General features: G+C 42.8%; 1 protein-coding gene across 8 annotated transcripts in view; it reads left to right on the top strand.

Annotated features, from left to right (window-relative positions):
• CABIN1 (calcineurin binding protein 1) overlaps positions 1–26,988 on the top strand; it is a 1,271,888-nt gene that overhangs the window by 512,726 nt on the left and 732,174 nt on the right. For all 8 annotated transcript variants that reach the window (XM_078667788.1, XM_078667793.1, XM_078667787.1 and 5 more), the window contains 2 exons: positions 21,856–21,971; positions 22,773–22,934. In XM_078667788.1, coding sequence (XP_078523914.1) covers positions 21,856–21,971; positions 22,773–22,934 — 278 coding nt within the window. The remainder of the gene's footprint in view (positions 1–21,855; positions 21,972–22,772; positions 22,935–26,988) is intronic.

Below are 26,988 nucleotides of genomic sequence, written 5' to 3'. Positions count from 1 at the left end.
TGACATCTCAAATGACATCACTGATGACATCACTGATGACATCTCAAATGACATCACTGATGACTACATCCAGTGACTGTATAAGTCTGTAAAGTTAAAATATGTCTTACATATTGAAGAATTAGTGGATGTATAAGTGTCTGGACGAAGGATTTAGTAGGTGCATGACTGAATGTATGAGTGAGTGATTAAATGTGTCTCACTGAGTGCATGGGTTAGTGACTGAACTGTCTTAATTTGTGCATCATTATGTCTGTTGTTCTGTAAACTGCTGCATGTGTTGATCAGTAGCTATATGAGTAACTATATGGGTTATTGATTGATTGCCCAAGTATTTGTATGGGAGACTGAGTGTGTGTGTGGCTAGCTGGGAGGTGTGTGACTCTGTGCAGATCAATCTGTACTTGTATCAATGATTGTATAAGAAACTAAGTATGTGTTAGTACATGTTTGAAAATGTAAGGTGCTCTATGTTTAACTGTATAGACAAGAAAATGGAAGTCTCATTGATTCTTTACAGGACTGACTAGGTGTGTAAGTAACTCCATGGATGAGTGGCAGACTGTGAGTGTCTGTATAGGTGTATGAGTGCATATGATAGTGTTGTAAAGATGAGTGATTGTATGTATGAATGATTGTATGGGTGAATGAGTGAAGGTGTGTGTAGACGTAGCAATCAGTGAGTGCGTATGTAGTAACTAGTATTGGTGTGTCAATGGTTTCAAAAATTATACTCTTTTTAACACTGGGTGAAACAGAGGTTATATTAAAATGTGAGGAGATGCATTGTATTGTCACATGAATGATATCATCAGTGATGTGGTCATTGATGTCAAATGAGATGTCATCAGTGATGTCATCAGTGATGTCAAATGAGATGTCATCAGTGATGTCATCAGTGATGTCACTGACCATGTCATGAATGATGTAATATGTGACATCATCAGCAGTGGATTGCGGGTGCGCGATATATAGTTAGTGCAACTAACTATATATGGAATTTCATTGGTTTTATGTCAATAAAATGTCCAGCTAACTATATATGGTCTCTAACCTATGGTTTTTTCAGTGAATTTTCAAGGTTTTGTAAATGCTAATTCCTAACTATATATGGTCTATAACCTATGGTTTTTTCACTGAATTTTCAAGGTTTTGTAAATGCTAATTCCTAACTATATATGGTTTATAACCTATGGTTTTTTCAGTGAATTTCAATGGTTTTTTAATAGCAAATATCATAAGCTGTCGAATGTCAAGTACGTGGTAAGTAAAAACATTTTCGTGTTTATGCACACTGATCTGCTTTGAATGCTGCCCCCCACCCCTCATTTCTATTAGGAGTACTCTCTCTTTGCAGATAGTGAAGGGTAGTTAACGCAGCCCTTTGCCCCCTTTGTAATCCGTCGTGCCTGCTTCTCTCTCCATTTGATTGATTGTTCTCTTTGGTTCATTCTCTATTTACAAACAAGCACAGAGTCGCAATACTCTGTTTAGTCTTTGCAGATAGCGAAAAACCGTGTAAAAAAACAAAAGGAATCGAGCAAAATCAGTAGGCCACTAATGGGATCTCTTTTTGACCTCGCTAAAATAGAAACATTAGGAACAACCTGTTGAAAATAGCAATGCGTATGTACATAAGCGGCGTTCATTTGTGTTCACAGTACCCCTTGTTGATTGTTTGAATCGAGCATTGAATTGTTCGAAGTTGGTTCTCTTAAGGATCTTCTCTGCCTGCAAACGAGGAAGAATAGGAATATTCTCTCTCCCTTTGCAGATAGTGAAGGGTAGGTAACGCAAGCCTTTAACACGTCGTACCTATTTCATTCCTCATTGATTGATTGATTGTCCGAACATTGACTGTTTGGGAATTAGTTCTTTTTGGAGGTATTCCCTGTTTGCAAATAAACGTAGGAAAATCTTTGCAAGTAGTGAAAGGGTACGTAATGCGGACCTTTCTCCCCCGTTGTAATCTGTCATGCCTATCTACTCCCCACTGATTGATGCACCTGTTTCACCCGGACCATTTACTAGACATACGTCATCTGACCCGACCAGAGAGCACCCCTAGTGAAAAGGACATATGCAATAATAACGAAGTGATCACTGTATCCTGTTAACAGAAACTTTAGCATGAAACAACCTGGAAAGAAAAGAATAGGAAAACGAAAATCAGTAGGCCACTGATGAACATGAACTTTTATTAAACAACGAACAAAGAAACGATAACATAACGTAATGATAAAACCTGTTAATGTCCTAGAAACAAGAAAATGTTAAAATATGCCATTGGTGAGAGACCAGAAAAACAGTAAGAGAAACCAAATCACCCCTCGCTGTCCCACCGCCTGCCACGCCAAAAAAATCGATAGACTAGGGAAAATGCAAGTCAGTAGAACATCCGCCCCCACTCTGGAAACTTCCAAGGTGGAGCAGGGTTCCGGCTACGCCCAGCCGGGAGCAGCCCATATAAGGCAGGTCCTGCTGCCACGCCTCGGCCAGGAGATCCTAACGTAGGGTGTAGCCGGAGGAGAGGCCGAGACCAGCGGGACCCGGCCAGGGGATTGCCTTTACAACGCTGAACAGTTGCAGGGGGGGGGGGAATGTCTCCTCGACCCTCCCCTCTCTCTCCCAGTCCGGCCGCGGTGGCCCTTGAGAGTTGCAGGTAGTCCCGCCACATGCTCTTCCGGTCCGGCCACCAACGGTCGGGGGGCCGAGGCCGACGGGATCCGGCTGCAGCCGATAAACCAAGAAACCAGTTCATGGGGCCAGAGCCAGGGGCGTCCGGCCGACATCTACCGGAAGCCCGGCCCGAAGACGGACGGGACACTTCTTCTTTCTTGTATAATTGCTGCAACAACCCTGGGGGGGGATGTCTTGCACATGCCTCCGACCCCCCCCCCCCTCGTCCTCATCGCCTGGTCCGGCCATAACAAATATCAAGCGAGACGCCGTGGGGTGCACTGGGAGGAAGAGACGGTGCGAACAGGCCTCTCCCGCCTCCCCAGTGGAGGCTTCCCAGCTGCACCCTCAGCGCTCCAGGCGCCCGGAAAAGAGTTCTTCCACTGTGGCCATGCTGCAACGTCTCGCCCGGCAGGGTGGAGCCCGTCCGCTCATTTGACCCCGCGATCGCCAGTAGCTACCGAACTCTCAAAATGGCGGTCGACCTGGCAAGAGCGGGCCCAGCATAAAGAAATGGCCCGGTCACTGGTTGACTCTACCACCGTAGTCCTCCACGACCTTGAAGATTCTAGAGGAGCCGCGGGAGTCTCCGACCCCCGATGGGGAATGACTGCCATGATCACCCGTGGAGTGACGAAACTGTATTCGCGGGACGTCGGCGCCAGCCTCACTTTGAATTACTAGAATCCTGCAGACCTCACTTCCGGTAAAAGCACAGTGTGACCCGGTAGGAAAAATTGTTGCACCCCCTCCCCTTTTTGACTGATAGTTCAAACCACCGATCCTTTCCTTTGCCCTTTTAACGGAGCTTTGGACTGCCTCCCCCTCTTTTACATTTTCTAGAGAAAACAAAACATTAACCACTACATTAGCATAGCAGTTTGTGGAAAAGTAAATTTTGCCATGTTCTGTGTCCCTACGTGTCATCCATCATATGTTATGTGTGCATGATCAATATGCATATGTTATTCCCCATGTCCGATTAATGACGCAATTATAGTTGTGTCCACCTCTGGTATGTTAGTTTCCAGTCCTCGTGAATACTACGAATATCAGGCCTATGTAAAGTAATGTTGCCACGTTTCTCAGTGTGCACGTTATTCCATTATAAAGTCCTCGTTTCTAGGCCTCAAAAGGGCCTGGACATCAGATTCAGCTCCTGTCTCCTGAAGCCTCGCTAAGGAGCGATACAGCCCCCACCTGTATCCTCGACCTTTCACTTACTTCCTGCCTCGCAGTGCCCGGTGCAGCTTGGCTCTGCCTCTGAGTCTGCCAAAAGTATGTTATAGTTCCAGTTATCAGTTCAGTCCTCCTTCTCTGCATTCCTAAGCTACTGAACTGCATCAATAGTTTCCGTCATTGTCTAGCCTTCAGGGCTCCACGTTAGAGAAATACTGTATTTAATGGTCATTTAATATTCTTCATCACGCACTACATGTAGAATAATGCATGGTCCAGTCTTAGAGTCAGTTAGCCTTTCCCCTCTTGACTTTTAGTTTATATCAACATGTTCCCTAAACATCAGATACTAGATAGGGTTTAGGTACATGTCGCTCCGACCCTCCAGACTTTAGTCTCTGCTCCTAGCACAGAGTTCATAGCCCCAGCTTCTCCTAGTAATACGTCATTGCCAGTTTGCGCGCACCATCAGGTTAGAGGTCCCGGCTCCTTAGGTAGCCCCCTCCTATGTTTCCGCCCATTCATGACATATTCTGTTACGTCTGCACCACATGTCTATGTATACGCCCAGTTACACCTACTTTTACTGTTATCTTTCGCGACTGCTACGCGTCACGCCTTCTGTTCCACCCACTGCTACGCCTACTGCAATGTAATGCTATGTGTTCGCGCTATGTATATATGCTCGTGTATTGTTATCAAAAGTTAGCGCGCTCATCCCAGACCCAGCCCCAGCAGCTGCTGGGCCCTGCCATCCTATTCCCGTGCAGGTTGTCCTGTTCCTGTCCTTATGCTGTATTAAACCTGCAAAACTCCTACTACCTCGAATCTTGACTCTTATTTATTGAGCTATCTGTTATGATATATGCCTAGTCAAAAATAGGGTATTATTTATTTATTTACCACATAATGGCGCCCGAACAGGGACTTGCCCTTTCCCCACGCGTCGGTGAAGCTACGCCGACCCCCTGACCCTCTGCAGCCGTGACGGAACCATACCGGCCACGTGCAGATATTTCTGCTTCAAGTATCCCTCAGGCCCACGGAGGAGACGGAGGAGGCGGTCCAGCATCCAAACGAGACGGTGGAGGAACGCGGCGAGTCCCGACCAGAGCCCAAGCCAAGAGTCCAAGGTCCGAGGTATCCGGAGGCCCACCCGTATCCGAAGTTCGTCGTCCGTCGTCGTAGCAGTCCAGTCCAGTCCGAAGCTTTCCGTTCTTGCTGCCCGGTGAGTACCATTACTGGGGTAGTATCTAGACAGGGTCAATCTAAATTGACTCTGGTCCGTGGGTTGGTGGTACCCAGGCCCACAAACGAAGTGTTCACCTAGGTGGATACGGGTCTTGATGCGTCCCTTTATGGGACCGGTATGTTCCGTACTGTTCCAGCAGCGCATCCAGTAACTCTAGTCTGTTCCGTTCGCGAGAAATTCTTGTGTTTCTGTTCTCAGTATTCCAGGTAATATTTCTGTCCGAACTGTAATGTTATGATGTTGTTCCATGTATTTCCAATGTCGTGGTATGCCTGAATTGTTTTCCCAATTGTTATTGTTCCTCGTCTATTGTATTGTGTTCCGATTCAAGTTTACAATGTCTCTCTTTTCGAGATTACGTCAGTTAAAAACTAGAAAGGGTTTGTTAGAAGAAGCAGTTCCTGTTCCGCCTAGGGACAGTCCAGGTCACTTTATGTATCAGAAACATGGCATAAGCGCCATATTGTATCTAGATTTATGGGTAGATTATACCAAACAGTTAGAAGAAAAGTATAGATGGCCCGTATCGGGTACATGGGATGCCGAATGCATCATGCGAGTAGAAGAAGCATTATGGAAAAAGAAAGCCAGACAGTCACAGAAAGATGCCATCGAGTTATGGCGCAAAGAAGCTCATAAAAGAACCGAAAAAGAAATCAGAAAGTCAGAACTAAGTAGAGAATCCCAAGAACGAGCCCAAGAAAGAGAATTAATCGAGATAGGTGAACGAGTTAGAACTGAGCAATCAGACAGACAGAGGCATGCCCTTAATAAGGGTATGTATCCTCTTCTTGCTGAGGGCTTGCCAAGAGCGACCCCAGAGGCATCCAGTAATTTCCCGCCACCATTAGTTCCGACCAAGCTACGTCACAAACCGACCGCAGCTGATATTTTTATTTCATCCTATCTGGACGACACAGTCCCCGAATATGCAAATCCTGTTCACGCTCCGCCAGTCCCTGTAAATCAGGTAATTCCTGCTCCTCCAGATACCGGGGTGCCCTTAACAGCCCCCCCGGGTCAGCCCGCCATACAAGTCCAGCCCACGTTACAATTACCGACCCTGCCAGGACGAAAAGTATCAGTTGATGATTCTAGTTTAGGGGCCGCAGGGGGAGGTCTTCCTCAAACCCCGCCGCCATACAAGCGTTTATCAGCACTCGAATTACATGCTCAAGCATCACAGCGTACTCCTAAAAGTAATAAGTCTGTTGCAGAAATCAGGCAAACCCTTGGCGAATGTGTCTATGACCCAGTTCCAGGCGAATTTAATATGGTTTTATATTCCGTACGCATAAGGAGGGTGACCGAGTATCTAGTCACCTTGCCGAATATGAAAGAAGATCTAGACAGAATATATCGTTTCATCCGTACAGGGGATGATCCAGAAAGTATTAGTAATGCCATGTCTCAAAGGAAAGCCGAGATTCAGCGCATGATATTAAAGTTCTTAATTAACTGTCTAATAAGAGAACAAGATTACCCGTCTAAAGATCCAGAAGAAATGAAAACTCTGACAAAGTGGAGTGATAATATAGCCGAAGGAAAGCACAATACCATTAGTGCCATGGAAAGTATGTACAAGAAAATCCGTAGAGAGATAATAAAGATACACGAACAGCGTAAAGCAGCACAAGTAAGCGAGAAAGAAAGTACCTCCGATCCTGAAGAGGAAGACGATGAGAATACTGCCAGAATAGCGTATGTAGGGAAACCTAGATTTCCAGATCGCCATTTACGTCTAGAACCCAAGTCTACTTTCCATCATCCAGCACCAGAACAAGGTTCCCTAGAACAAGTATTTCAAGCTACCGATCACATTCTGAAATCACGAATCGGTTACAGTGAGTTAAGTACTATGCATGAACAGGAATTAGTGCGATCAGCAGTCCGATGGATTACTGATTCTACCACTTTTCCAGACGAAATAGTGGCACAAATGTTTCTGAAATTGCCCCCAGCCGAGCAGCGACTGGTGGGTATGTATATGATTCAGTACCTCATTACTCTGTATGAGGGTCAGCACTCTGATCCAGGTCCGTTACATGATATCCTGAACGAGTTACTCCAGTATAAATGGAGAGGTCTAGGTACCGATTTAATTAGTGTCATTCTAGAACAGCGTCACAAATATAGAACATTCTTGAACCCGCATTTTGTTCATGTCTCACCCCCAGAAAGTAAATCATTCTACATAGACAGACAGAATCCGTTACGAGAAGTCCACCCAGTCAGAGGAACGGGTGGCGAAATGCAGCGAGTGTTTGTATACACTCCAATCACAAAGATGGAACTCCTTGAAATGAAGAAATTAATTCCCTGTCATGCCAAAGATCCAGCAGGGTTCCATAGAGAATTAAAAGACATGCTCCGTATGGGAGAATACACATACCCAGATATCATTAAAATGTTAAAGGTTCTGCTACCCGCAGGGGTGTATGAAAAGCTAAAGGAAAAAGAATGGGAGGTGGGAGAGAAAAAGATAGATTGGGCAGTTCTAGAAGCAGAAGATAAGATACGTGTACCAGGTACTGGTCTTGGAGAGAAATGTAAAGAATTACCAGAATTATTGATACAAGTTTTACCCAGATTATTAACAACGAGAAAAGAAGACTGGGATGCAATCTCAGCCTGTAAACAGAAACAAGATGAAGATATTAGTGATTTTTATTCTAGGTTTGAAAAGTGCTTTAGTATCAACAGTGGTCTCAAGACAAGTAGTGAGTCATACCCTCACCTTTTTGTTACTAAATTAGTCGAGAATTCAAGTCCACCAATTAAAAATCGAGTTCTGAAAGTCGAAAGCACCTGGCAAGCTAATACTCCGTCCCAGATGCTCCAGATGCTCCAGTACCACCAGAATAGAATCAGGGAAGAGCAAGAACACGAGAGAAAACGTATGAAAGACACGAAAATGAAAGTACTAGTTGCACAATCTGTTCCTCAAGACAGTCAGAAGAGGGGTCCGAATCAAGCCAGTCATCCTGCAGCTCCCGTTAAAGGGAACTGCAATTATTGTAAACAGCCAGGTCATTTTATAAATGAGTGTGCAGTTCTGAAACACAACATAGCTACTGGTAAGACTAAAGAAAGACCACGTCCGCCTAGACAAGAACAAGTTTCACAGATTCCTCAGTCACAGAATGCACCACAGACAGTTACAGCACCGCAGCCTATTGCTGCAACACAGCACGTTACATCGCAGATGTACCAGTATGCACAGTCTGAGTATCCAGAGTACCAGCCATATTCATGAAACAGCCTAGAGAGGGAGGTAGGCTTGCCTCTCATCGAGATACCTGTAGATCAAGAAGGTCCCTATGTTCACAGTCAAGTATTAGGGAAAGACAGAAAGTTTTTGATTGATACAGGGGCAAGTAGGACCACAATTAGTCACGCCGAAGTTCCAGGGGCTCCGCTCTCAGGCTCAAGAAATGTTTCCCTTGGATTTTCAGGAAAGCCTATCGTTAATGAGATTTCAAAGCCAGTCACTCTAGAAGTAGGTCCATTGTCCCGCACTACTGATCTGTTACTTACTAAGTCATGTCCAGAAAATCTATTAGGCATTAAAACACTGAAAGAGTTAGGTGCCGTTATATGTTGTTCCCCAGAGGGAATACGTCTGTTCCTACGTGACTTTAAGGGTCACTATGTATTACGAGATTTTGATTCCAGACTGTCTAAAGTTCCGCAGCATTTATGGGCGCAAGGTCCAACTGATGTAGGTTACATGCAAATCACACCCCATCGTGTGACTCTCAAACCAGGTGTAGTGTTACCACGAATCAGACAGTACAGATTGCCACCCGAGGCTGTAGCAGCCTTATCCAAAATTATAGACGAGCTCATCGCTCAAGGAGTAGTTGTAGAAACTGACTCCAATGTATGTAACTCTCCGATCATTCCAGTCATGAAACGTACTGATCCAAATGCACCCCCAGTATATCGATTAGTGATTGACCTACGAGAACTTAACAAATGTATTATTCCTCAGTACCCAGTTGTCCCAGATATCTCTTCCCTATTGACAGCCATTGATTCCGAAGCCACGTTCTTCACAGTAATAGACCTCAAGAACGCATTTTTTAGTGTTCCCATTCATCCAGACAGCCAGTTTCTTTTCGGATTTTGTTTAAATGGAAGGAGCTATATGTTCACACGAGCTCCTCAAGGTTTCACAGAAAGCCCTAGTATTTACAGTCAAGCACTCAAGAGACAACTAGACAACATTCACATGCCAACTGACACTGCCCTGCTCCAGTATGTCGATGATCTACTGATCACAGCCCGTTCTGAACGTGACTGCGAGCGAGCGTCACTCACGGTTCTGTATTTCCTAGCCGAGATGGGGCACAAGGTGTCACCTTCGAAGCTTCAATTCTGTGTCCAGCAAGTGGTATACTTAGGACACTTACTGTCCAAGAGGGGTAGGCAGTTGACACCAGACCGTATCCAGTTAATAGCGAGTCTTCCCCAGCCCAGAACCCAGAAGGAGGTACGTGCCTTTATCGGCCTCACTTCTTATTGTAGACAATGGATTCCCCAGTATGCATTTCTAGCCAAGCCACTGATACGGTTAACGACACAGGAGGCAGCCGTATCGACTGTCCTCCCTTGGACATCTGAACATACACTTAGTTTCAACGAGTTAAAGAAAGCCCTATGCCAAGCTCCAGTTCTAGCTACACCGAACTACAGTAAGCCTTTTACACTTTTTGTCACTGAACGCGAAGGTACAGCATTATCTGTTCTCACACAAGATCAAGCAGGACAATACAAGCCCTGTGCTTATTTTTCTAGCACACTAGATCCAGTCGCCCAGGCGTTGCCTGCGTGCCTCAAGTCAGTTGCAGCCACAGCACTAGCTATCAGACAGAGTGATTCCATAGTTTTAGGACATACTTTGACAGTACAAGTCCCACACTCCGTGGAAGTTCTTTTAAACCGAACACAAACTCAGCACTTGACAATTGCACGTTTAACAGGTTATGAATTGACACTGTTCCAGCCACACATAGTAATTAGATGCTGCAACATCCTGAATCCTGCTACACTGTTACCATCAGTTAGTTCAAATCCAGCCACACATGATTGCGTGGAAGTAGTTAACATTACGACAAAGCCAAGACAAGACCTGACAGACATTCCGTTACCAGACTCCGACCTGACACTTTATGTGGATGGTTCATGTATGAGAACTAGTACAGGAGAACTAGTCGCCGCGTATGCAGTGACTACTGACACCGAAGTTATTGAGACACACCGCATTGATACCCTGTCCGCTCAAGCAGCAGAGCTAGTTGCTCTGACACAAGCCTGTATACACGCCAAGAACCTGAAAGTTAATGTTTACACAGATTCACGTTACGCATTTGGAGTTGTACACGACTTCGGAGTGCTCTGGCAGGAGAGAGGTTTCATGACTTCTCATGGAACCAAGATTCAGCATGGTCTCCTTATTCAAGCTCTGTTAGATGCCATACACTTACCGACATCCATTGCTATCATGAAATGTAAAGCACATACGAAAGTCACTGACATTATTTCTCAAGGTAATGATCTAGCAGATCGCACAGCCAAGCTTACAGCACAGACTCTAGACATTCCAGTTAACCTGACACACACTCCAGATCCGACTACATGTATGACAGTTAAGGACCCTACTGAAGATGTCATATATATCCAGTTACATGCTACTCCTGAAGAAATCAAGAAATGGTCCGAACAAGGAGGGGTCCAGACAGATCAAGGATGGTTAACGAAGGGTAGAGCCACATGGTTTCTCCCCGACTCTATGGTTCAAGTCATCATTAATACCGCACATAGTCCAGCACATTTAGGAGAAAAAGCTATGTTAGACAGTATCCAGAACATTTGGTTCACCAAACATTTACGAGCTGCAGCCAAGCAGAAAGTCCGTACCTGTATGATATGTTGTCAGTTTAATCCAGGTAAAAGTGTCCCGGTGGAACAAGGTGGTTTCCAGCCTCCTGACCACCCCTTTGAAGTCCTCCAGATGGATTATATTCAGATGGAGCGATGTCGAGGTTTCAAGTATGTCCTTGTAGTTGTATGCGCTTTGTCCAGATGGACAGAAGCATATCCAGTCCCAGATTACACAGCCGCGACCACTGCCAAGCAGTTGGTTCGTGAATTCTTCCCTCGATATGGACTCCCTAGAGTCGTATATTCTGATAACGGTCAGCCATTCTCATCTGAACTCATGAAGCACGTTTCCCTGTTGTTAGGGTACCAGTGGAAGTTTCATTGTGTACGCCATCCCGAAGCAGCCGGTCTAGTCGAGAGACATAATCAGACTCTGAAAATTCGAATTGCAAAAATATGTAAAGATAAGGGTGTGGACTGGCTAGTAGCTCTGCCAGTCGCTTTGTTTTATATGCGCATGGTCGCACATTCCAGATCAGGTCTGTCCCCGTATGAGGTCGTATTCGGCCGCCCCCCTAACATGTGGGGTACTCCTAGACCCCGAAGTATTACTGATGTTTCATGTAATATGCTGACAGATTACCTAGCTTCCTTGATGTCTGCCCTCAACTCATGTCGTTCACAGGTTGCTGCCGCATTTCCAGACAATACCGAGGTGGCACCGCATGAAATCGTTCCAGGTTCCATGGTGATGGTCCGTAACTTTGACAGATCAAGTCCGCTGGAGCCTCGATGGAAAGAGCCCCGTCAGGTCCTCCTCACCACCCGTACAGCCGTGAAGTTGGAAGGCCGAAAAGGATGGATACACCTTTCTCACGTTAAACTTTTAAAAGGACTGAAACCCGTCTTTAAGAACATTTCCCAGGATTTTAAGGACTGTCCCGCAAAAGACATTGATACAACCCCTCCCTTGGTAGAGAAAACTCCGCAGCAGGAGTATAAGCAAAAACTCCGGTCTAGTAAAATAAGTCAGTCAGTTTGATTGTATAAGTCCTCCCCTAGGTGAAACGGTTAGACTGTTTCTGACATGTATAAAATAGACCCCCATAGTAAGAGAGTTAGTAAAAACTCAATTCAATGTATCGTTTTTCTAAGTTTCATATTATTCATCAGCATTATGATTTCCTGCACCAGTTATGCCTTTTTCCTATATTTCCCAGTTCTTCATGTAAATAAGTCTGCTAATGCTACAGTAGAGCACACGTTTAGTGATCTGCCTCCTCACGAATATTCCTACCGCCTCGCTATGCGTAATAACTCATTTATCCGCATGTTACATTACTCACACCAGACCAGCAATGCCACTAATTGTTGGGTGTGTGGTCGACTCCCCCCTTTCCAGACACCGAAGGGAGTTCTGCCACTTTTTCCTTATCCATTCTCACATAATGGTTCGTGTGGAGCATGGTCCACGTTAACGTCATCCTCAACAGATATGTCTTTTCTTAACAGCACATGTTTCCCAGACAAGCAAGGTCTCCCCCACAGAACAGGTTTAGATCTAGAAAATGAAGTGTATAATTTAGGTAACTATTCGTCGAATTTTATGGTCCTGAATGTTCAGTCTGATACTACTCCAGACTCACCTGCTATTTCAGTACTACCAGTCAAAGGCGAATTATGTGTCCGTAATTATGGTTCTGTACATGTAGGACATAGTGATTGTACTACTATTGTCAAGTATAGTGACAGTGGGAAATCTATTTTTAAAGCTTCACGTCATTCTTATTTTGTTTGTGGTCAGACCGCATATGTTCGTCTGCCCCTCGATTGGGAGGGAACCTGTTACATTGCCTTCCTACTGCCACCAGTTTTTCTAGCCCCACCTGACTACCATAGGAATTCCTTCCTAGTACATACTAGACACAAGAGAAACCTCCCGATTGTCGATTATACTGAAACTGCTGCAGAACAATTCATTGATATTGATAAAGGTGTGTTCCCTTATTTAGGTACAGTTGTAAACAGTAAGCTAATCCGTAGGTTAACAAGAACCCTTGAAGCAGTAGTAGATGAGACTGCCTCCGCTCTAGGTAACTTAACCGAAGAGCAATCCTTTATGAGAATTGTTGTGCTCCAGAATCGTCTCGTCCTTGACGTCATACTGGCCGATAGGGGCGGGGCCTGTAGACTCATCGGATCCAGTTGTTGCATTTTCATTCCAAATAACGCGCCGTCTGTTTATTCAGCTATAACCAGATTTCATAAAATTGCCCATCTGTTACACCAAGATCCAGGCACCTGGACATGGTCCGGTTGGTTCTGGAATATAATTTCCGCCTGGGGATGGAAAGTCCTGTCCTTTCTAGGTATTGCAGTAGCGATCATATTCAGCTGCTGCCTCTGTATACAATGTGGCCCTGCGATTTGCGGCATTTGTGCTACCTCTTGTATTCCTAGTCCCAAGCCCCGTTTTAAAACCCGTTCCAGGATAATTCGAGACGAGCAAATGATATTATATGAAATGATAGATGGTATCATGAATATTGATGTTTCCTGATGGAAACGTAGTGACAAGGAGGGAATGTGGAAAAGTAAATTTTGCCATGTTCTGTGTCCCTACGTGTCATCCATCATATGTTATGTGTGCATGATCAATATGCATATGTTATTCCCCATGTCCGATTAATGACGCAATTATAGTTGTGTCCACCTCTGGTATGTTAGTTTCCAGTCCTCGTGAATACTACGAATATCAGGCCTATGTAAAGTAATGTTGCCACGTTTCTCAGTGTGCACGTTATTCCATTATAAAGTCCTCGTTTCTAGGCCTCAAAAGGGCCTGGACATCAGATTCAGCTCCTGTCTCCTGAAGCCTCGCTAAGGAGCGATACAGCCCCCACCTGTATCCTCGACCTTTCACTTACTTCCTGCCTCGCAGTGCCCGGTGCAGCTTGGCTCTGCCTCTGAGTCTGCCAAAAGTATGTTATAGTTCCAGTTATCAGTTCAGTCCTCCTTCTCTGCATTCCTAAGCTACTGAACTGCATCAATAGTTTCCGTCATTGTCTAGCCTTCAGGGCTCCACGTTAGAGAAATACTGTATTTAATGGTCATTTAATATTCTTCATCACGCACTACATGTAGAATAATGCATGGTCCAGTCTTAGAGTCAGTTAGCCTTTCCCCTCTTGACTTTTAGTTTATATCAACATGTTCCCTAAACATCAGATACTAGATAGGGTTTAGGTACATGTCGCTCCGACCCTCCAGTCTCTGCTCCTAGCACAGAGTTCATAGCCCCAGCTTCTCCTAGTAATACGTCATTGCCAGTTTGCGCGCACCATCAGGTTAGAGGTCCCGGCTCCTTAGGTAGCCCCCTCCTATGTTTCCGCCCATTCATGACATATTCTGTTACGTCTGCACCACATGTCTATGTATACGCCCAGTTACACCTACTTTTACTGTTATCTTTCGCGACTGCTACGCGTCACGCCTTCTGTTCCACCCACTGCTACGCCTACTGCAATGTAATGCTATGTGTTCGCGCTATGTATATATGCTCGTGTATTGTTATCAAAAGTTAGCGCGCTCATCCCAGACCCAGCCCCAGCAGCTGCTGGGCCCTGCCATCCTATTCCCGTGCAGGTTGTCCTGTTCCTGTCCTTATGCTGTATTAAACCTGCAAAACTCCTACTACCTCGAATCTTGACTCTTATTTATTGAGCTATCTGTTATGATATATGCCTAGTCAAAAATAGGGTATTATTTATTTATTTACCACAAGTTGACACCAGAACTGTTTTCAAATTGAAAACCAACAACATCTTCAACAGAATCCTTTTTGTTTCTGCTGTGACCCTGCTACTGCACAGGCATTGTCCCCAGCAGTAATTCTGCAATGCCGGTAAGAATAGCTGTGGTGCCTACTGGACTCACTCACCCCCGCGGCGCCCCACGCCGTTATGTGCTGGGCGGCAACTTGCTAGACATCACTTTAGTGCCATCTAGATTTCAGCGCGTTCTGCTGCCTTGGAACTATTCGCACAACAGACCGCTACTGACAAGAATATTTCATTATTGGTGCTGTCAATTTCAATAAATCTATTGGATAATTCAAAAGAAATTGCCACGGTCTCTTCGTTGTTTAAATGTTTTTACTGTTTTTGTTTTGTTGTATATATTTATATGTTATTAAAGTTTTATATTCCTACTACTTTGTTGGAGTGCTATATATTTTTAATCTGAGACATAATTGTAAAAACTTTGATGTACAAAGAGTCATTCCTGGAATCTTCCGCTTCAGGCTCGATCCCCTCCCCAATCACAATACAGGATAGTTTTCAGATTGTAGGAACACGTGTGGTGTGACGGATCTCATCGGGTGTGGGCCTTGATCTACTATAACTCCTTTGAAGAGGGGTGATTCTTTACAGCTGAGGCCATAAACTACATCTGCAGGGCTAGCTGATAGCCTGGACAATCGGACACAGAGGAAGAGGAGTGTCAGAGGGTGCGGTAGTGAATAGGGCGAAAGGGAGGTGTCGGGCGGGCACAGAGTGTGATTCTCAGGGAAGAGCAGCGCAGATGGGGGGAGGTTTATTGCCCATGCATAAGACAGAGAGCGGGGGTGACCAGTGCCTGGGGAAGATGCTTGCGAGGGTGAGGAGCCATGCTACGAATCGACAGCGTGCAGAGAGTGGGTCTGGTCAAGACATCTAAAATGGCTGCCGTGCACGACAAAAGTGTGGCATTTCAAAAAAGGCAAGATGGCGCAGACAATGTTTTTCAACACTTCCTCATTTCCTTCGAATTGAACGTTAACAGACGTTGGGGCATATTACCAAAGTTAAGCGATATTTATCGCTAACGATGCTTACCAACGAATTTTTTACCGCTAAGCATCGTCAGAAATTATCAAAGATAAACCTTGCTATTATCAAGGTTTATCACAAATGCGATAATAAACGGCCGCAATGCATGAATATCGCTAAAAACTCAGCGATATTCATACATTACCGAGCTAATGCTCTTAGCCATGTTATCCACCTCCCATTGGATAACATGGCTAAGAACTGCTCAGGGCAGGTGTTACTTTTTGGAGATATTCGCGCTTAGCGCGAATATCTCCAAAAGTTGGTAATAGGAGATAGATATCTTGCATGTTGTAATGCAAGTTATTGTGGTATATGGAACTCATACCATAATCTCTCAGGAAAGCAGAAACTGATCCTTTTGGGACCGCCTAAAAAGGCCTAGGGGGTGAGGAGTACTCTACTTTGCCCCCTTTTCACGTTCCGAACTATTTTATTTTACTCTCTTCTGTAATTACACAAAATAGCACCGATAAGATGCATCAGAGACACACAGTGAGAGAAAGGAGGCCGGAGATGAAGAAGCGATGTCAAATACACATTGGAGATAATATAGTGGCAGAAGGGAAGTAAATATGAGTAAACTTACCATGTAACATAAAAATGTTGCACTCTATACTATAAGTCTCATTTTATACTACAATCACTTCGCTACAACCTCATAAATTAAAAATAAAAATGAATAATGTCTCAAACAATTTTTGATTTCTAAATATAAATTTATTCTTCAGAATTTTCTAAATTTGAAAGAACTAGTAACATGTCCTCATCAGCAATGTCCTCATGAAAAGTCTGCAATAATGATTCTTGTAACTCTATCGTCTCCAAACACTCGATAAATTCGCCATCAAGAGATTGATCAAAAAAATCATTCAAGTCATCTCCTCCTTCTGACAATATTTCATTATTGGTGCTGTCAATTTCAATCAATGTAGTGGAATCATTCAAGTCATCTCCTCGTGACAATATTTCATTATTGGTGCTCTCAATTTCAATCAATGTAGTGGAATCATTCAAGTCATCTCCTCCTTGTGACAATATTTCATTATTGGTGCTGTCCATTTCAATCAATCTAATGGAATCATACAAGTCATCTCCTCCTTGTGACAATATTTCATTATTGCTGCTCTCAATTTCAATCAACGTAGTGGAATCATTCAAGTCATCTCCTTGTGACAATATTTCATTCTTGGTGCTGTCCATTTCAATCAATCTAATGGAATCATACAAGTCATGTCCTCCTTGTGACAATGTTTCATTATTGGTGCTCTCAATTTCAATCAATGTAGTGGACAATTCAAAAGAAATTGCCACGGTCTCTTCATTGTGAGCCATTTTATTTTGAAATTGCTTGCTGTAAATTGCAGAAAAAAATAATCACTTTCATTTATCGTTTTTAGTAATACATAATATAAAACTAACTTTATCAAGTATTTAGTATAACAGAAGGACTGCAAATAAATAACAGAAAACATTTTTCAAATTATCTTCAAGTGTACAACATAGTTCCCCTTACAAATTAACAACTCACCTTTTCAAAAGTAGGAAAAGTGTTAGTACTGTGTAAATCAAACACCAGAAATTCACCACCAAAAATTCCTCACAAATGTACCTCAGACAGTAGTATCACAAAATGGCTGTGGTTTCCTCTCATTTGACATATATACATAACCAATTAACTTTCATCACACACAAATACAAAACCAAAGTAACATTTTAATTGGTTCTAAATTTCAACACTTTCAAATGTGTTTTCCCCATGCAATTTTCCATAGGACATTTACATACGTCTACAGCCTGAATGGCTGAACGGAATTACACCAAACTTGGCAAAATGGTACATCAAACCTAAGAGGTCAGGAAGGATCTACTATGCCCCCTTATGGTCATTTCCCCCTTCGCTTTGGCCTCCTCTTGTCTCTCAATCCTACCGAGAGACAAGATGGCGGCCGCTACGGACTGTTTGGAATGTTGACAGACGCCGGAGAACCAATCAGCTTCGCAAAGCTCCGTAACGCGAAAAGTACGCGAAGCGGAGCGCTGTTACAGATATATATCTTTTTTTGAACGTTAATTTCTCAAAATCCACTGGAGCACATATATTGAGACCTAGCAAAGGCACATCGGGCTACCAGTCCCTAATATTTTACCAAGTTTCGTGCAAATCCATTCAGCCGTTCGATTATTATTATTATTTTTTTTTTTTGCCCCGCGGGGCCCTTTTAAAACCTCCACATCAAACCTAGGGGGTCAGCGAGGATCTACTATTCCCCCTTATGGTCATTTGCCCCTTCGCTTTCGCCTCCTCTTGTCTCTCGATCCTACCGAGAGACAAGATGGCGGCCGCTACGGACTATTTGGAATGTTGACAGATGCCGGAGAACCAATCAGCTTCGCTTCACAAAGCTCCGTTGCGCGAAAAGTCCGCGTCCTGGGCCGCTGCCCAGTCCGCTGTTACAGATATATATCTTTTTTTAAACGTTAATTTCTCAAAATCCACTGCAGCACATATATTGAGACCTACAAAAGGCACATCGGGCTACCAGTCCCTACAATTTTGCCAAGTTTCGTGCAAATCCATTCAGCCGTTCGGGCTAAAAGTGAGGCCAACCGCCCTATGGAAATTAACATGGGAAAAACGCGTTTTGGGACCCCCCTTTTTTCTCGGCCCCCCCTTGACGAACCCCCCCAAAATTTTCAGGGGCTGCTCAGAAACAAAATGTGCCATTTTCCTGAAAATTTCAGCCAATTCCGTCCACAAACGCCAAAGTTATTAGACATAGAATTTTCAAAAAACCCATAGAGAAAAAATCCTAACTATATATACCTACTGGCGACCGCCAGTAGGTAATATATATATATATATATATATATATATATATATATATATATATATATATATATATATTTTAAATAGCTAAAGTGCACAGGAAAAACAGGCAGCAAGGAATGACTTATTATTCCAAACTGATGGCCTGGAGGAGCAAGGGTCTCCTCTCTTGGGATGAATTTAAATTCCTTAAAAATGAACATCCTGTCACACCTGTGATCTATTTCATTCCCAAGATCCACAAGAATCAACAGCAACCCCCAGGGAGGCCGATTATTTCGGATAAGAATAGCCTCCTGGAGAATACCAGCAAATACATTGACTTCTTTTTACAAGAATATGTTAAGTCCCTTCCATCTTTCATTCTTGATACAGGGGACCTTATAAACAAACTTTCCAACTTTGTATGGCAACCTAATTACCTCCTGATTTCATTAGACGTCACATCCCTTTATACCAGTATTCATCATAGGGATGGGATTAGAGCAGTCAAACACTACCTTGCGAGAATGAGTAATTGTACAGAACACTCCAATATGTTGATTGAAATGATTTCATCTTGTTTAGAAAATAATGTGTTCTTGTTTTCCAACCAACATTTTTTACAAACTAGAGGTGTGGCAATGGGGGCCTGCTTCTCTCCAAGCTATGCCTGCTTGCATATGGGCTATTGGGAGGAGCAGGTCCTCATGGTGGATTTCTCAGCCACCATGAAACTCAAGGTCAAAGGTTGGTGGCGTTACATTGATGATCTGTTTATGATCTGGGATGGTTCTGAGGCAGATGCTGAGGCATTTATTGATCAGTTGAATGTAAACAACTTGAATTTGCATTTTACTAGCACAATAAGTACGACATTGATTGTATTTCTGGATGTGGAGGTCTATATTGATCAGGACAAAATGCACACCAGATTACACAGGAAGCCTACAGCAGGTAATACCTTATTACATGCCCATAGTCACCACCCTCTCCACCTGATAAAGAGCATCCCCTATGGGGAGATGCTCCGCATTAGACGGATATGTAGCAAGGATTTTGACTGTCTCAAAGCACAAGATGATTGCAGATCTAGATTTCTGGCCAGAGGCTATGATCTGCAGACCATCAACTCTGCTCAAAAGAGGGCCAACTCTGTTGAGAGAGAGCTTTTGCTGCCTTCGACGGAAGCCAAAGGCAAAATCAGTCATACCGAGGCTAATAATGAAACTAGATTGATAATGACTTTCAGCAACCAACATAAAACCATTCGCAATATAGTGAGAAATAATTGCTTTCTCATCAGAAGTGACCCAGTGATTGGCAATTTGGTGACAGTCAGGCCCAACATTACCTACAGAAAAGCTAGGTCCATGGAGACGAGTTTGGTTTCCAGCAGCCCCGAGGTACCCACTGGCACATGGCTTGCAGGAAGCAAAGGGTTTTTAAAATGTGCAACTTGCAAGGCCTGTAAAAATGGCAGCAGCAGATCTGAGTATACAATACCTTTCTCTCCGGTCCCACTCAAGATTAGAGAGAAGCTCAACTGCAAAACAGAATTTGCTGTCTATGTTTTGCAATGCCCATGCGGGCTCAGGTATTTGGGCAGCACCAGGCCCCAGGTTCACAAAAGAATATTGCAACACCTGAGGGCCATTACCAATGCTGACCCCACATATCCTGTGGCCAGACATTTCGAAATGGTCCACGAAAAGAACCCACAGGGCCTTACCTATTTTGTTATTGATTGGGTGCCACCACAACGCAGGGGAGGCGTCAGGGAAGGCCTGCTACGCAAACTTGAGACCCGCTACATCATCTTACTGGACAGTAAGATGCCAAATGGGCTCAACAAGAGTGAAGACTGCCATACATACCTCTAACTGTGTCACTTTATGGGGTTCTTGTTTTTAAGTCCTATACTGAACAAATACTTACCATCTACTTTTACCATTAGATCAACTAAATCCCCTTATCCTCCACATTTTCCATCAGGTAGATCATTATGATCACATTTTTAATCACTTTTTTCCTTAGGCACAATTGTTTTTGTTACTTCATGTTATTTGCACTTTAACGCATGTAGATGCACAATTAACCAATTTGCACTGAAACCATTAGCTATTTTGCACAGAGGACGGTCTTGCCCACAAGGGCATTATAAACCAAAACTACATATTTATATATTGCTTTTAATCACAGAACCAACTCATTTATATACAGTATATTGAATATTTATATATATTTTTATACGTGTTTTAAAATCATCTTATTGTTGTTTTATCCTAACAAATGGTTGATAATATTATGAGGTGTGCTCACAGTGGGCAAGAGTTATACCCTCACATGCAAAATGAGTTCAAGCTGGTTATTGATATATCTGTATGTACAACGTAAACTGGGGTATTAGCATGACATTGTAACTGGCGACCCCCTGCATGCAGACTTGGCGTTTTTGTGTCCAGCAATTTCACTAATGGTTCCTCTATAGCAAGAAATGAGGTTTACGTTATGTATTTATACAGCAATTATGAAGTTCACTACATTTTAACAACATGAGTACTGAATTTTATCTTCTTGTTACAGTGCTGCTAAATGCTTAAATTGTGTTAGTACTAGTTGTGCATTTACGCACATAGTATGTCTTCTATGTTCATTATGCACTCGTGCACTTTAAAAATGGTGATTTGGCCTGTGTACTGCGTCATGTGATCAAGGCTCTTCGAGAGCCGAAACGCGTCGTGGCAAACTGGTGTTGGGCAAAATAAATCTTTGAGAAAACACCAACAATTGGGTCTCGTCTCGTCTGTTGCAGATATTGGCTGTTGGCGCTACATACCGTATATATATATATATATATATGTATATATATATATATATATATATTTTAAATAGCTAAAGTTAGGCTGTGGGTATGCAGCAACTGTTCCACGATGTGGATGAAATCACACCATGAAAGAGATGCCTTACTGGCCACTCTTTAAAAGTATTATTATTGTAATTAGTAGCTTTATTATTATTACTGTTATACTTGTTGTTGACATTATTGTAATTGTTGCTATTGCTATTGTTTTTAATATTTTTCTCGACCAGATATGGATCAAGTACACTTTTTCCATAACTAGTTTGCATTAGTGTCACTTTCTCTTTGAGTTCACTTTGGGCTCTGTATTTTGCAGCGGCATCTGAGACCCCCATGCTTCCATCATCCCTTATGTTACTAAACACAGCCCATGAATATCTGGGCAGGAGATCATGGTGCTGCAACTCGGACGGAGCACTCCTTAAATTCTATGTAAGTATACACTGAGAAGGGAAACATCTTTCTGGTCTCCCTATTGTCTATCACAGATATTTCTATGTACATCTTTATGCATGCTGGTGGTGTATGAGGGACACTTCCATAGAACCAAAGTGCTCGTCTTGTCCAACAACATGAGTTCCCTTGACTCCGTACCTGCCTCACTAGGTCTTATCTTCACCCTCTCTAATCCCTCAACACCTTTACAATCTTTGTGTCAAACTTCTCCCCTTGCTTCTGCCAGTCATAATTCTGTTAACACTCACCTTAAGAAATGCGAAGCTCTTCAATCCAACACATATATTTTGTGTCTTACATCTCGATTTTATTATATGTATTTGTAAAGCGCACTCTGAACCGCAAGGGTATCATGGCACTGCAACTGACTTTCTACTACTTATCCATATTGTCTCCTCCAACTATAAATGATTTCAGAAATCATTCCCTGTGCTTGCACTGACATGTAATTTGATGCAGAATATAAGAGAATTTAAAATGTATGAGCTTACAGTCCCACTGAGTCCTCTTGTTTCACTGGGTAGCACGATTTTTCTCTAAACTGTTGATTCGCTGTGTGTTTTTTACTGAAAGCAAGATGGTTGGATAATTAATGCTTTTTAAAAAAATAATGGAGACTTTGATTGTCCTTCCTGCTTCTCCAAAAGTAAGGAAAGCCCTGTGCAGACGACGGAAGCGCAGTTCATCGTTGGAGAAATGTTTCTGATACAGGAACCATAGGTCTTTCTCTTGAGTGCAGCGCTAATGGCTGTGTCATGCTTGTGTTCTTTTTCCTAGGTACGGGTGCTGCAGAAGGAGCTGTCCGTTTCTACCTCAGAAGATACTCACCCCTACAAAGAGGAGCTGGAGACTGCTCTGGAGCAGTGCTTCTACTGTCTATACAGCTTCCCTAGCAAGAAGAGCAAAGCCCGCTATCTGGAAGAGCACTCTGCCCAGCAGGTGAGGCCTCACCCCCACTCTGCCCCTGGCAGAGGGTCTAGAACTAAGAAGATGAAAGTCGCTGGACTTAATACATGAGCTCATGGTGATGTACTCCTTCAGTCACAGGAGGAATTTGGGGCTGGGACTGGCCCCTTGGAACATGATGAGATAGTTTTCCACAGGGATACTATAGTGCTTGGCAAATCTTGAAATCTGTAGTTATACAAAAAAGCTCCAGTGGTTTAGGTTCAGCGTATTGAAAATCGATGAACAACAATATTGACATCAAGTATGCTGATGTCCTGTCTCCACATCCCAGCCTCTAAAACCGTGGTTCAGAATTCTAAGCTTGGCCTCTGGGGTAGTGGTTACCTCCTCAGAGGAAGTGGGTTGTCAAATGTCCAGCACACCTCAGGGAAAAGAAGTGTCATTCAGAGAGTGTCCTTGTTGATTTTCACGTTCCAGCGGACCACACCACTAAATCATTGTTGTAGGTCCAAAATACTCCAAAGTGAACAACCTCGATTTCTTTTTTCTATGTTGCTTATACTTCCAATACCCCCTTTTCCTCTACACTGTACAGTTCATTTAGCAACTTCCTATTCAGTTTTCACAAGGAACACCGAAAATGAACCACACACTCATTCATAAATTTTCCACTAGACACTTTCAGATAAACGCTGGTCTCACTCTCCTACTGCATACACATGCTCTATCATCTCACCATCTCTCAAAAGTCCCGCCAGACCCTAGTTAATAATCATCCCCCTTTATTTTCAAAAAAGGTAAAACCTAAATCCTCTCCACCTTGCTGTCCCAAGAAAATGAATGCTAACAGATGAAATATCTAGAACATGGGTCTTCAAATTTCTGGAAAGTCCCCCTGAGCTAATAGCAAATTGTATTACTGTGAAATAGTGACCACATATGTTAACACTACACTGTGCAAGATCATCACTGGTGACCACCTAAGCATTTCTGGCAAGGCTACCTGCAAAAATGCCACAAAAAACGTTAGCAATATTAAATGCCTCTACCTTACTAATGCAATAACAACCAAAGCAACCCATGCACCCTCTGGCTCAAAAGATATAACCATAGCAATAAGTCTCCCCAACTCAAGTTGAATTTATCAGTCAATTCAATTCAATCTTTATTTCGACGCTTAAGCATCATAAAAGAAGCATAACAATTCATTAACATTACAACTGCTGCACATACAAAATGTTTTGTTTTTTAAATCAGAAGGACAAGTTTCACAACATATTTCAGGGCTCATTATCTCAAAATTCAAGACTATTGTTTATGTACATTTTCATGTCAAACAATATTCTAGGAGCGGAGATTATACGCACAGGTTAAAATAATAAATAAATACGGATTAAAACAACAGAATTAAAAAATTTAATTAAACAAATAACCGCTAGTTCATAATTTAAAAATTAGTCCCTTTTTTTTAAAAAAACAGATCAATTTAATGTCAATTGATTTGTTCACATCGATGGACGAATTAGCGTGCAATATAAATACGTTACCTACAACTTATTTTAACATGTTAATTTTTGCGTATCCACCTTGTATTCGATATAATAGTTTTTTATTAAAAATGGAGACCCAATTTGATCCTAATAAAGTTAACAGCAAGGAGAAATCTACTTTAGGATTTTTCCTGCCTCCTTATAGGATCTTGTGCCAATCCTATGACAAAGTGGCAATATCCACTTTCTCCGTGGTATCGCATAACTAGGGCAAAACAGTAGTACATGTAGATCATCTTCCCTCACCTGATTAGTACATACAGTGCAAAGATTACATCTCGATTTTGACTAGCTCTTTTCGTTCACATTGGTCCTAAGAGTGCCATATCCAAGATTGATATACAGAGTTTTTGCCAATGGCGGGTTGATCTTGTCTAAGAACAATTAAAAAAATGCAGTATCTTTGAACATTATGAAATTTGTTGTTAGAGGGCCGTGGGCTTTTGCATACACAGACTCATAGCTCACAAATGTCCAAAAGGAAAGTTTAACAATTTTCTTTGCGCTAGAGTTCATGGCCACTGGGTCTTTCCAATAATGGGATAAGCCAATCTTGGACATCCAGGTTCTAATGTGTTTGAGCCAGTAAACTTTGTTACAAAAATCAAGGGCCATTACTTCTTGCAAGTCTTCCTTATAGTTAGATAACTCGGGAGTCGTCCACAATCTAACCCACAACATTAGGGGTCTCAGTATTGCGTAATGATATATATGCTTTATATTAAGATCCACAATGAGCGGGGTTAGAGGGGTATTTACAGGTAGTTTTAACAGCCCCCGGAAGAACTTGTTCTCTGCTGTTTCAAATGTACTTCTACATGAGGGACCCCACAATTCTGCCCCATACAATGATGCTGATTGAACCTTGTATTTAGAGATCTCTAGGGCTGGGGTTACTGCTTTGCTCAGACATTTAGCATGTCTTTTAAGGATTGGAAGACCGTTTTGTTTAAAAACTATCTTGCTCTTTTCTAGCTGTGATCTCCATGATAAAGTAGAATCAAGTGATACGCCTAAGTAGGTACAATTCTACACGTAATCAAGCTTCTGTTCATTTAATGTTAGATTCTTCCTAAAGTTTTTATGCGGGTTCAGCGCCATGTATTTGGTTTTTTTAACATTAATTTCTAGGCCTTTGGAATTACAGTAGGACTGGAACCTATGCAGCAAGTTCTGGAGACCCCGGGGTGTTTGGGAAATAAGAATAGTGTCATCCGCAAAAAGGAGGGACGAAACCCGTTCACCCCCCAATCTTGGGGAATCATTGTCACACTCATCCATGTAGGACGGGATGTCGTTTACAAACAGGGAGATTAGGGTCGGGCCAATACACACCCCTGACGTACTCCCCTCTGTATTGGAATTGGTTTTGTTAGCTCCCCAGTTGGACCCCATCTGACCCTTGCATAAGTATCCATGTGCAATCTTATAACTAATTTCAGTAAGTCTACCTGAAGGCTCTGGCGTTTGAGAGATTCCCACAGAAGTTTACGTGGGATTAAATCAAACGCCGCCCGTAGGTCGACAAATGCCACATACAAGTGGCCTTTGCGAAGAGTGACATATTTCCAATACAAACAACAAAACCTTAGTACTTGTTCAATAGTTCCTGTTTTTGTTCTGAACCCAGCTTGATATTTAGTGAGAACTGACTCATCTTCCATCCATGTATTAATACGATTTAGTATATGCCTAGCGAAAAATTTGTGTGTTATGTCAATAAGACTTATAGGGCGATAGTTAGCCGGATCGCTTCTATCGCCCTTTTTAAAAATATTAATAATTTCCGCTCCCTTCCATGTGTCTGGAATTTCCCCCCCAGCCGCAATAACATTTTTATTTATTTATTTATTCAAAGTTTTATATAGCGCGAACAAGATCCTTACAGATATCAGAGCGCTTCACAAAGACAGGGTAGGGGCAGTAGGAATGAACAGAGATAATGGGAACAGTATAATAGTCACTAACATGGTAGGATAATAATAACATACATAAAACATATCAATATACAATCAGGTAAACAAGTAATATAAGACAGCACAAGTCATTGATCCCAATACAGAGGTGTTCAGGTACACCTTGGGTGTGTGGATGGCTTATACCAATGTTTAGGTATAGAGAGAACACTGAGTGGGGGCAACGGGAGAGTGGATCAGTAAACCAGCGTGTATCATATATTGGTCGATAGAAGAGAGTAGTGTAGTAGTGACCCCATCAAGTAGAAGTAAAGTGCCAAAGGACAATGTGAACAGTGATACAAAGCAATGCAGAGTCTCTGATCCAACACCTATGAGGTTCAGGAGATCTTGGCCAGAAGGATGGTTTTCACCTCTTTCTTGAAGAGTGCAGTGGAAGAGATAAGCCTGGTTTCAGGAGGGAGCGCATTCCAGATCCTGGGTGCCATTCCTGAGAAGGAGCGCTTGTATGTTTTCTCTTTCCGGAATCTACGAGGTTTCAGGAGTAGATTTTTTGTACTTCTATTGGATCTCGAACCTCCTGATATAGACAACTTTTGAGCAAGGTAGTTGGGTGCA

This window comes from Lissotriton helveticus, chromosome 11 (genome assembly GCF_964261635.1).
Source record: "Lissotriton helveticus chromosome 11, aLisHel1.1, whole genome shotgun sequence".
Classification (NCBI taxonomy): domain Eukaryota; kingdom Metazoa; phylum Chordata; class Amphibia; order Caudata; family Salamandridae; genus Lissotriton; species Lissotriton helveticus.
This window is presented reverse-complemented; position numbering and strand designations above follow the sequence as displayed.